This window comes from Leucoraja erinacea, chromosome 27 (assembly GCF_028641065.1).
Source record: "Leucoraja erinacea ecotype New England chromosome 27, Leri_hhj_1, whole genome shotgun sequence".
Classification (NCBI taxonomy): Eukaryota; Metazoa; Chordata; class Chondrichthyes; order Rajiformes; family Rajidae; genus Leucoraja; species Leucoraja erinaceus.
The window spans coordinates 603,090-615,828 of NC_073403.1; the positions used below are offsets into that span (position 1 = coordinate 603,090).

The 12,739-nt window shown below is 43.4% G+C and overlaps 1 protein-coding gene across 2 annotated transcripts in view; it reads left to right on the forward strand.

Annotated features, from left to right (window-relative positions):
• LOC129710063 (zinc finger protein Aiolos-like) overlaps nucleotides 1-12,739 on the forward strand; it is a 100,778-nt gene that overhangs the window by 52,019 nt on the left and 36,020 nt on the right. For both annotated transcript variants that reach the window (XM_055656752.1, XM_055656753.1), the window contains exon 5: nucleotides 997-1,164. In XM_055656752.1, the coding sequence (XP_055512727.1) occupies nucleotides 997-1,164 (168 nt within the window). The remainder of the gene's footprint in view (nucleotides 1-996; nucleotides 1,165-12,739) is intronic.

Below are 12,739 nucleotides of genomic sequence, written 5' to 3' on the forward strand. Positions count from 1 at the left end.
ATTCAGTACCTCACCCACATCCCCAGATGCCCAAGCACACATTTTCTGTTTGGTCCTTGAGTGGTCCAAACATTTCCCTGGGTTCCTTCTTATTTTTAATATCGATATTAATAACTTTGGGATTTTCTTTAATCTGACTCACCAAAGCCACTTTGTGGACCCTTCTGATCATCTGCTTTACTCCTTTTTTATATTTCTCAAAGGCCATGTCTGATTCCATGCTCTTAAACCTTTCACGTGCTTCCTTTTTCTTTTTGACCAAATTTACAACCTCTTTGTTCATCCAAGGTTCCCTCACTTTGCCATCCTTACCAAGCCTTCTCACTGGAACATGCCAGTTTTGAACTTCAATCAACTGGTCTTTAAACAACTCCCACATGTCAGATGTAGACTTGCCCAATAACAATATTTCCCAGTGTACTCTCTCTCTCGAGCTCCTGCCTAATAAAGTTGGAGTTTGCCATACTACAATGTTGTACTTTCCTTCACTGTTTGTAACTCCTTCAATGTTGGTGTTACAGCAAACTTACTCACCAACCCATCTACATTTACGTCCAAGTCAATTATATATATATATATATATATATATCACAAAACAGCAGAGGTCCCGGAACAGATCCCAGCTGGCTTCCATTGGTCACTGACCTCCAGCCAGAATATCTTCCTTCCATCACAACTCTCCGACTTCTATAACAAAGCCAGTTCTGAATCCATAAGACCAAGTCACCATGAATCCTGTGCATCAGTATTGAATAGATGGGAGGTCCTTGAGGGCAAAGAGAGATATTGGGTGTAATTCCAGAAGTCAACTTGCAGTAAATACCAGTCTCCTATTCATGATTCCGTTTATTTTGCAAGTAAGATATTAATAATAATGGATGGTGATAATTTAATTACATTATGCAACGATCTCTCTATAGTGCTACATGTACATATGTGTAAAACGGAAAAACATATTAAATCATTAATATTCATTTCACATTTTTGCTTTTGTAGGTGAACGTCCATTTCACTGTAATCAGTGTGGAGCATCCTTTACACAGAGAGGAAATCTCCTGCGCCACGTAAAACTTCACTCTGGTGAAAAACCGTTCAAATGTCACCTTTGTAATTATGCCTGTCGACGCAGAGATGCTTTGTCAGGTCACCTGCGCACACATTCCAGTAAGTTAATCTGTACATTCAATTATTTAGCGTCATCAAAAATCTTGATATTGTTTCAGATCAGCTTCCAAGAAGTGTGTAAAGGTCATGATTTGCATGTAAGCTTCATTTGAGGAAATAGGCCGGAAGCAGAATCGAGCAATTTCAAGTCAATAAAATTATAGTTGAAAGGAAAAAGGTAAAATGCAATAACCAGTAAATTTCAGTGATTTTTCATGATAACTTTATTAACCATTCCATTATAACCGCTCACAACATGTTAATATCAATTATTTCTCCACACCAAAGTATTTTCTGACATATTAGTACGTGTACTCACTGCCTGTAAATGTGAAGGTGACGGTTCCCATGTACTTTAGGCTTAAGGATAATTTGATGGATTATGCCAGTCTCAGTGCTTCATGTAAAACATTGTGGATGATCTTCAAACAATAAGACAAATGCACTTCTTTCCCCAAGTTGTCAAGTCAACAAATTTGTCTAAAATTTGGATTTCCTGAAATTTAGTGAATGAGTTAGCAAATGTGCTTAAATGTTGAATTTCCTGGTTTAATGATGGATTTGAATGTAGACCTGAAGATTTTTGTGAACTACAGTTATCATTACTTGATTTCCCATACTATGTGTGACCACAGACACACAAATACAGCTGGGCATTGTCTTAGAGCTTGATGCCTCATCCTGAGGCGTGTACTGTGCTCACCAAATTGGAATCAGCATGTCAGGTGGCTGTGTAGGTCTTGGATGACCAGGGTTGTCTCGAGATCCTTACACCAGGCAGAGGTGAGTGCATTTACAATCACAACCAAGGAGCCACATACTATATGTAGCGAATGCCATTGAGATGCAGTTCCACTGCTTGGGAAGGACCTGCAGGATTTTCAAGGATAGATTATAGCTTTGGACATAAATTGGTAATTTTAAAACAGAATGTGAAATCCTATATTCTTTGTATTATTTTAATTTTTTTAATCATTACTCTTTCTCATAGAATCCGTTTCTGTGAGATGACTAGTATGCTAGCGTATTACGTCTGAGCAAATATACAATTGCCTGTTCCCTCATTGGGTCTACAATGTACTGATCTGTCAATGTACAGTCTTGAATACTTTCCATGCACTTGTCTTCAAGGTTTGCCTGATCTAAGTGAAGGCTAATAGGCTCTATGAGATTCCAGTTATTTGCTTTCTGAAAATATTCTTCCTTATCTTCTGCTTGGACCTTCAGTCAACGATTTTAAATTCTACCCTTTGATTATAATCCCATGCCAGAGGAATCAGGCTTGAGATCAAATCTATCAAACCTCAAATTATAAAACCTTCTTTAAATTACTGTCATTTTCTTTGACCCAAGGATAACAGGTTCATAGAACATAGAATAGTACAGCACAGGAACAGGCCCTTCAGCCCATTGTGTATGTGCTGAATAGGATGCCAAGATAAATTAATCTTATCTGCCTGCACATAATCCATATTTCCTGAAAATCCATGTGCCCATGTAAAAGCCTCATCAATGCCATTATGGTATCTGCCTCCACCACCACTTCTGGCAGTGCAGCCCAAGCACCCGCCACACTAAATGGGGGTGGTTTGACGATGTCATTGTGTGATAGTTTGAGGGCAGTAAGGGAGTAAAGTGGAGTGGAGATAAGGTGGGGTTGTGGGTAGGGTGGGGTAACACAGGGATGAGATAGGGTGGGGTGTAATTATTAGTGGTACAGATAAGAGATGGTGTGTTTAGGGGTAGGAGGGTTGCATTGTGGCAGGTGAGGTTGGAGGTGGAGTTGTGGTTTGATATGGTTGTGTAGGGAGAGATTGGCTTTGGGAGATGAGGTGAGGAATGTTTAATTGTGGATGTAGTTGTGGTTGAACCTGGAAGATTATTGATCTGAGCTGAAAGAATAGCTGTTCAAACCTCCTAAATTTCACAGTGTTTCAGCAACTCCCAATTAAGTCTTGAATATGGGCGATGCAATGTCCTAATGCAGATATGGCAGTGTCATGTACTTATTGGCAGCAAAATGCTAGCAGGGTTAGGGTAGCAAAGGTTCTGCAGGAAAGCTAACTACATTTATACCCTACTGACAACAGTGGCTTAATTTTCAGCAGAGCTCCTCCATTTGATATGGGAATAATTTCAGCGACAAAATCCAATTATACTACATACATCAATGCAATAAGGAGCAATGTGTCCTTGCAATCATTAGGTAACGATCTTCAAAATATTGTCCCCAAATTTCCTTCATACATTTTACAAACTCGTCTGCGCCAAGTATTTACAAACTGTTAAAAGAACTCTTAGAACTTCATTCAAATATCGTTTCCAACATGGAATTGGTTGCTAAACATCAAAGGCCACCTGCAGATTAAAGATCACCACCATGCCAGCTGCTGTAACCTCACTATCTGTGGCAGTCAGTCTCACTCGATTACAGACAGTAAGGAGAAAGAAAGGATAGAGCAAGGCAGAGCACCAGCTGAATGTTTTGAAAATGGGATTTAGATAAAGATTAAATCCAAAACTGAGGGAAAGGTGAATAATGGAGAAATAAGAAACTACAGATGCTGGTTTAAAAAAAGACACAAGTGTGGGAGTAATTCAGAGGGCCAGGCAGCATCTCCGGAGAACATGGGTACGTGACCCATCTTCAGTCTGTTACTCCAGCACTTTGTGTCATTTTACTAAAGGTGACTACTGATGTTTTGAGTAACTTTATTATATATCCTTCATGCATTTTTTGTAATATATAAAATATTCTAATAGTTATAACTATTATTGAACATGAAATACTGTGTATGACTGACTCCTGGCCTGAGCCCACTTTTTGAAGTTGGAATCTTTTCCCAGAAAGACTCAAATCTTACATTTTTTCTGGGCAACAAGTCACAGCAGCTGAAGGGCAAGTCAGGAAACTTAATGTATGCAGGGATCTAAAAGGAGGGAAACATTGTTACATAAATAGCGTAGGAGGAGGCAACTGTACAGTTTCTTTTTGATTTTCTGTTTCTTTGTTATATTGTGAATCTCCCACTCTTTACAGTATGTGCTTGTATAATGTAGGTGACATTGTGAAACTTTCCTATGTGATGTGGAGGTGATGAATCAACAACAGCACGGCTGTAAATTGTTAAACTGAGAACTTGCCAGCAACAAGCACAGCTAGAAATGAACTCTGCTTTGTCTCATTAACACAACAGGGCACAGGGCAAGGAGTTGGAAAAGTCAGATTTGCATTGTTTTATCTAGAATGCTGGAGGTTGAGGTATAACTGATAGAAGTATATAAAATTGTGAAAGGGATAGATGGGGTGGTCAGACCTATTTCCCCAGGGTGGAAATATCAAAGAAGTGAGGGCAAAGTTTAAAGGTGAGAGGAGCTAAAGGAGATGTGTGCAGCAAGTTTTTTAAAAATAGTGTTCCTTTTGATGTGCAGAGAGAAACATGTTATTATTTGAATTAAGGGAGCCATATTTGGAAGCCATGTTGGTCTGAATTTGCATCCAAAATACTTAGCGTGGGCAGGGTTTATAAGAATAAACAAGAACCGGTGAAGCGGTCAATGTTACGGAACAAGGAGACCAAGGTAGGAAGTTAGAAACTTTAGTGTATGCGGTAGGAATCGGGAGGACCCAGAGAAATGTACCCTTTTTAAATGTTTCAATAGAACATAAAACAGTGCAGCACAGGAACGGGCCGTTCAAGTGCCAAACATGATGCCAAGTTAAACAGCCGCCACCACGACCTCAGGCAATGCGTTTCAGGCTGCCACTACTCTCTGTAAAACACTTGTCCTGCTTATCTCTATTAAGCTTTTCCCTTCTCACCATATAACTATTGCCTCCAGTGTTAGGCATTTCTGCCCTGAGAAAAAGGTTATGACTACCCTATCTATGCCTTTCATAATTTTATATAATTTTATCAAGTCTTCTCTCAACCTCTGACATTCCAGAGAATGTCTATCCAACTGCTCCCTGTAGCTGGGACCCTCCAATCCCGACATCTGCACCATTGAGGCTTCTTCCCCCCCCCCCCCCCCCCCCCCCCCCCCCCCCCCCCCCCCTCAGCAATGACGATCTCATTTTTCTATTCAATACCACTTACTCTTCCATCCTGGATTCTGTTGCTCCTCTTAAAATGAAAAAGCCTGAGCCTAAAGGTTGGCCTTGGCTCAATGACATCACCTAAGAAGAGAGTGCAGAAAATCAGAACGGAAATAAATGTAATAAGCTTCAAATCTCCTTCGAATTTCTGAGAAACAATCTTCTCAAATACCAGGAAGCAGTAAAGTCTGCGAGAACACAATACTTTTCCGACCTTATTTCCAAAATCGCTCATCATTCCAAGGTCCTATTTAGTACTATTACCTTTGTCATATGTCCTGCCCCCAGTACCAGCTTAGCTGGGTCCCCTGCTAAGTGCGAAGAATTTACTACATTTTTCACCAGCAAAGTTGCGAACATTAGAACAAATATTTCCCCTCCCACCCGTGACCTAGCTGTCTCATTGGCTTGTTCTTCTAAATTAGACTGTTTCCAACCCGTTACTCTATCCTCCCTTGTAAAGCTGGTCTCCACTATGAAACCTGCAACCTGCCCCCTTGACGTTGTTCCCTCTACCCTTCTGAAGGATATCATTGCAGTAGCCGGTCCCTGCATCCTCTCTATCATCAACAGTTCTCTGGCCACTGGCGCTGTTCCAACCTGTTTCAAGCATGCGGTGGTCCAGCCCCACCTGAAAAAACCTAACCTAGACCCCACCTTGCTAGTAACAACAGACCTATTTCCAAACTGCCTTTCCACTCAAAGGTCCTTGAAAAGGTAATTCTAAATCAACTAATGCCTTACCTTCACCAAAATACCATCCTAGAAAGTTACCAATCAGGTTTCAGGGTCCACCACAGCACAGAGTCTGCCTTGTTGAAGGTACACAATCAGAATCAGAATCAGAATGCTTTATTGTCATTGCATGTCACATACAACGAGATTACTGTGTCTCTCCATTTAAAAGAACTTCAAACATTCACATACTGACCTACTGCTCACCGTTGACTCCGGCGACTCCTGCTCCTTCTCGACCTCAGCACAGTATTTAATACAGTGGACTACGCCATCCTAATTGACCGTCTCCAGTACGGGGTTGGTGTTGATGGCACTGCCCTGAGCTGGTTTGTTTCCTACCTCAAAAATAGGAGTTTCTCTACCAACATAGGCAATTCTTTCTCTTCCCCAGCTAGCCTTTTCTGCGGGGTGCCACAAGGCTCCTAGGCCCCATTCTCTTCTCTCTGTACATGCTCCCCCTCGACCAAGTCATTCAAAGGCACGGCATTTCTTTCTACTGTTATATAGATGACACACAGCTCCACCTCCCCCTGAAACCCAACCGCTGGTCAAATTTAATCAGCCTCATGCACTGCCTCGAGGACATAAAATGTTGTATGGCACAGAACTTCCTCCAACTAAATGAGAGCAAGTCTGAGGTCTTCCTACTCGCCCCCCCCCCGACTCCATCAAAACGATATCAGGCAGCCTTGGAAGCCTAACCTCCTTGGTCAAACCACACGTCAAAAATCTTGCCGTGATATTTGACTCTGCTTTAAGGTTTGACAAGCAAGTCAACTCTGTGGTAAAAGCTAGTTTCTCCCAGCTTTGTACCATAGCTAAAATCAAACCATTCCTCCAATTCGACTAACCTTGGAAAAAATCATTCACGCATTCATCTCGTCCCGCCTTGACTACTGCAACTCCCTATACACTGGCATCAGCCAATCATCCCTGTCCCGCCTGCAATTGGTTCAAAACGCTGCAGCGAGACTTCTGACGGGTACCCGTAAAAGGGATCACATCACCCCGAATCTGGCCTCTGTCCACTGGCTCCTAGTAGGGTACAGAATCAACTTCAAGCTCCTCCTATACGTATACAAAGCCTTAACGGGCTTGCTCCCACCTATATCAAAAATCTTCTAACCCACCGTTCTACGTCCAGGTCCCTCAGGTCGGCCGACTTGGGGCTACTGACCATCCCGCGGTCTAGGTTCAAGCTCAGGGGTTGCAGCACCTAGTCTGTGGAACAGCATCCCTCTCCTCATCAGAACTACCCCCTCCATCAACTCCTTTAAGTCTAGGCTGAAAACCTATTTCTACTCCCTAGCGTTTTTGAGGCCCTCTGAGGGGGCGCTGTAAACAGTTTATGTATGTATGTATTGTTAGGTCTGTGTAACATTGTATGTAGCACATTAGTTCCTTCACTGATGTACAGCACTTTGGTCAATGTGAGTAGTTTTTAAATGTGCTATACAAATAAAATTGACTGACTGACTGACTGAATCCAGGCAACATTCTTGAAATCCTCCTCTGCACTCTCATAAAGCCTCCACAAACTTTTCTGTAATGGAGCAACAGGAACTGCAAATGCGGCCTAACAAAAAGTGTAATAGAGCTGCAATAGAGGAGGAGGGAGGAGGGAGATGATGTTGGAACGAGGGAGAGAGTGAGGGATGTTGATGCAGGAAAGGGGGATGTTACAGGAGGGCTATTATTGGAGGCACATTGGGTACTGAGGAGTTTGGATACCAGGAGGGAGGTGAGGATTTGATGGTAGGGGGGGCTAGTGTGAGGGGTGGAGAAATAGCAGGTCAAGCTATTGTGGGTGGGAGCTGGAGTTTCGAGGGACCAAGGTGAAGATGTTGATGTGCAGATTTCTACATCATATTCCTGTTAGTTTGTCACATAGATGATGGAAAGGCTTTGGAGAATCAGCTTTGTGGAGCTCATCGCAGAGTTCCCAATCTCTCGTAATCAGAATATTTAGTTTTCTGGTGTTTGGTGACCTCCTTCATGAGATGTTGATGGTGTGTAATTCAGCAATGGTAACTGTCAGTTAATATCTAGAACAAGTGGTTTTGCTCCTTATCAGCCCATGCCTGACTGTCGCTCAGATCTTTCTACATGCAAAAGCAGATTGCTTCATTATCTGAGGAGTTGCAAATGGAATATTGTGCAATCATCAGCAAACATCTCTGCTCGAAAACATTGCACACTGTCTGGAACTTCTTACATACAAGCAAAGAGATAATTAAAAAGCCGATGGGTAGAATTTGTAGGGACGTCTGTGAATTTGTGGAATTCTCTGCCTGAGGCGGAACTGGATGCCGATTCACTGGATGCTTTCAAAAGAGAGTTAGATAGAGCTCTTAGGGCTAATGGAATCAAGGGATATGGGGAGAAGGCAGGAATGGGATACTGATTGTGGATGATCAGCCATAATCACATTGAATGGCGGTGCTGGCTCAAAGGGCTGAATAGCTGACTCCTGCACCTATTGTCTATGTATTCTATCTGTACTCGGCATTTGGTATAGGTTAAGTGGGATGACATTAGAATGGGGAATTTGGGGAGTGTTGAATTTGAAATATGATGATTCAGTTTGTCCCCTGAAGGACTGATCATATGGTGTAAGGCAGCACTCCCACTAACTGCACAGTTTATATTATTCCCATCATCATCAGTGTAGACAACTAATCCATTTGATGCTGATAGACTTGCCATTGTTATCCTTTCTTGGCAATATGACAGGAGTCAGTCTTGTAAAGTTCCTGTCCCTGAGGCAGGCAAGCTGCAAGCAGTCCACACCAGATTTTCATTTTTTAAACTGCACTGAATTAGACACTGCTATTTCGGCACTTCCTATCATTTTGTTTTTTTGTAACACTTGCAGCCAAGTGGGACTGCAACCATTTGCGTAAACCTAAAGCCTGTGTATAAATCTGTGTGCCAGCTTTGCATCTCCCAGGGGCAGATGGGTTTGGGTGGCGGTGGGGGGGATGTACAGATGGGCACAGACCCACCACACATCACACCAACAATCAGCAGTAAGAATATTAAGGAAACATATGCACATGTTTATATGTTTAATGAACAATGCAAAAGCAGTCGCATTTTAATTTCTCCTGTGTCTGGTATGGCCTGTGTTTGATTTGAAGAACTCTTCTTTACATATATTTGGAGAATATTGAAACAAAGGCAGAATAGGAAGGTTGTGGCCGCACCAGTTATAATCGTTACTTGTGCATCGTGATAAACCTAGTAATATGTTGTCATTTCAGGAAAGCTTGCTTTTGTAGGGGAAGGGTGTTGTAAAATGAGAAAGCTGTTGGTTACAGTATTTAGTTCAGTACCGGCTTTACTGCACACCAATTCTCACACCCAGGTCAGAAGCCAAGACTCCTGTAGTGAGCATCTCATATTTTGACTCACTCTGGCTTTTCCATTGTCAATAAGGCACTTGTCAGGTGTGTGATGTAGAGATCTGTATTAAAACCCAACACAACCTGACAGTCAGGAATGCTGGGTACACAAAAATGCTGGAGAATCTCAGCGGGTGCAGCAGCATCTATGGAGCGAAGGAAATAGGTAACTTTTGGGCCGAAACCCTTCACCTCTACCTCCGTTATTTAAGTACCAGGGCCCCATCCCCGACCTCTACCTCCGTTATTTAAACCAAATACAAGGCGTAGCTATGGGCACACGCATGGGTCCCAGCTACACCTGCCTCTTTGTCGGGTACGTCGAACAATCCTTGTTCAATACGTACCAGGGTCCCATCCCCGACCTTTACATCCGTTATTTAATCTCTCCGCAGTCAGGAATGCTGGCCTTGGCATGTAACGCTGTGCTTATGCCCACCTCACCCAGCATCTCAGCGCCCCCTCATGGCTCCGGTAACATGTGATTCTGTATTTATTTATGAAATACTGCTGTTTGTAATTTTATTTATAAAGAGATGGCCTGGCTTGTTCTGACTCAAACCCGCCGTCTAACAAAGCAGACACGACCCGAACCTATTTGGGTCCCATCAGCTTGGTTAAGTAGGTGGGCTTTAGTGTGGTCAAATATTTCCCATTCACTTGGAGCTTTAATATTACTCAAGAAGCTCAATACATCTTATCTGGCAACTCATTCCATATGCCCACCACCCTCTGTGTGAAAGAACTACCCTTAGGGTTCCTATTAAATCATTCCCTTTCATCCTAAACCTATATCCTCTGGTTCTTGATTTCCCTACACTGTGTGAAAGACTGGGTATCTACCTTATCCATTGTTCTCATGATACAATACAATCAATCCAATCAGTTTTATTCGTAACATTGCACATAAAGTGCAAGTTAAATGAATTTGCCAGCAGCGGTACAATGATAAAGAACACACAAAACATTTAACACAAACATCTACCACAGCATTCATCACTGTGGTGGAAGGCACAAAATTTGGCCAGTCCTCCTCCATTTCCCCCCGTGGTCGGGACCTCAACCCTCCGCAGCCGTTGCTGCGGGCGTCCAGATGTGCAGACAGGTAAAAAGTCCAGGTAATTCCTGAATTGGTGCCTCCCCCACCGGAGACCGCGGCTTCAAGTTGGTGTAGGCCGCAGGCCGGCGGTCGGAGATTTAAAGTTTGCGCCGCAGCCAGAAGCACCGCAGACCGCAGGGCCGGCAGTCGAAGCTCTCCTCCAGGGGTCCCTGGCGAGGGACCCCGCTCCTGATGGTAAGTCCATGCCGCGCCCGCAGTAGAAGTTGGCCGCGGGCCGGCATTCGGAGCTTCTTCTTCCCCCGGGTCCCCCACGAGGGATCTCAGGCTGCAGACAATATTTCCCAGGGCCCTGCCACTCGCTATGAAGATTCTTCCCTGGTTTGACTTCCCAAAATGCAACACCTTGCACTTATCTGCATTAAACTCCATTAACCAGTCCTCTGCCTACTTGCTGTAATTTTTGATAGCCATCTTCACTATCTTATGATTCCAACCACTTTAGTGTCATATGCAAACTTACCAAGCATGCCTTGTACATTCTCATCCAAATTGTTGATATAAACCATAAACAGCAATGCACCAGAACTGATCCCTGAGGCACACTACTCGTCACAGGGCCCCAGTCCAACAAAAAACCTTCCACCTTTGTGATGCTAATTTTCTATCCAGTTGGTTAGCTCTCTCTGGATTCCATGCAATCTAACCTTCCAGGGCAGCCTACCATGTGGAACTTAATCAAATGCCTTGCTGAAGTCCATATAGATAACGTCTTAATTTTAATGCCTAGAAAGATTAGAGCAGCAGGCACCACCTGCACACTCCTTACCAAGTTACACTACATCCTGACTTGAAAATATATCCTCATTCCTTTGTAATTGTTGACTAAATCCTGGTATTTTCTACATATGAAAATACCTTTACCGAAAGGACTGCAGAGGCTCAAGGAGGTACCTCACTACAGTGGCAAGAGTGGTAGTGGGCAATAGATATAGGCCTTGTCAGCAATGCACAGGTTCACTAAATGAAGTTAAAAAATACAGTTGGCTTATTGGTGAAAAGAACCGTGCGATGATTTTGTTTGTTGATTTTAGCTCTGCATTTAACACCATTGTGCAGAGCTATTACACTCCAAACTCTCCAAGTTGACTGTGCCTGAACCCCCCTGTCGGTGGTTCACCAGCTTCCTGACAGACAGGAAGCAGCATGTGAGGCTGGTAAAGCACATCTTGGAACCGCAGACCCTCAGCATAGGAGCACCACAAGGCTGTGTACTCTCCCCTCTCCTCTACTCTCTCTACACCAATAACTGCACCTCCACTGACCCCTCTGTCAAGCTTCTCAAATTTGCGGACGACACAACCCTGATCGGCCTGATCCAGGATGGGGAGGAATCTGCCTACAGACAGGAAGTAACACAGCTGGCGTCCTGGTGCCATCACAACAACCTGGAGCTCAATGCTCTTAAGACAGTGGATTTGATTGTGGACTTTATGAGAGCTCCCCCACCCCTCACCCCACTCACCATCAACACTACAGTCACATCTGTGGAATCTTTTAAGTTCCTGAAAACCATCATCTCCAAAACCTTAAATGGGGGGCCACCATCGACTCCACAGTCAAAAAGGCACAACAGAGGAAGTACTTCCTGCGGCAGCTGAGGAAACACAATCTGCCACAGGCAATGATGGTTCAATTCTAAACGGCCATCGTAGAGTCTGTCCTCACCTTCTCCATCATGGTCTGGTTTGGCTCAGCCACCAAGCACGACACCCGGAGGCTACAGCGAATTGTCCGATTAGCTGAGAAGGCTGTTGGCTGCAACCTTCCCTCCATTGATGAACTGTACACTGCAAGGGCCAGGAAGCGAGTGTGTAATATCATCTCTGACCCCTCTCACCCTGGCCACAAACTCTTTGAATCACTTCCCTCTGGAAGGCGACTCCGGACTGTCAAAGCTGCCACAGCCAGACATGAAAACAGATTTTTTCCACGAGTAGTAGCTCTACTCAATAACAAAAAATCTGTAGCCTCCTTTTGGCTCTGGTATTTTGTTTAATTCACATGTTTAATCGGTAATGCTTTATTATTAATATTTAATGTTTTATGTGTCATTCTTAATTGTCACTGTATGTCATGTCACTTGCGAGCAGAGCACCAAGGCAAATTCCTTGTATGTGAAGATACTTGGCCAATAAACATTCATTTCATTTTCATTAATCAATGTAATTAGCAGCAGTATGATGTTGGTGTGCCTTCCACATTGCAACCAACAGG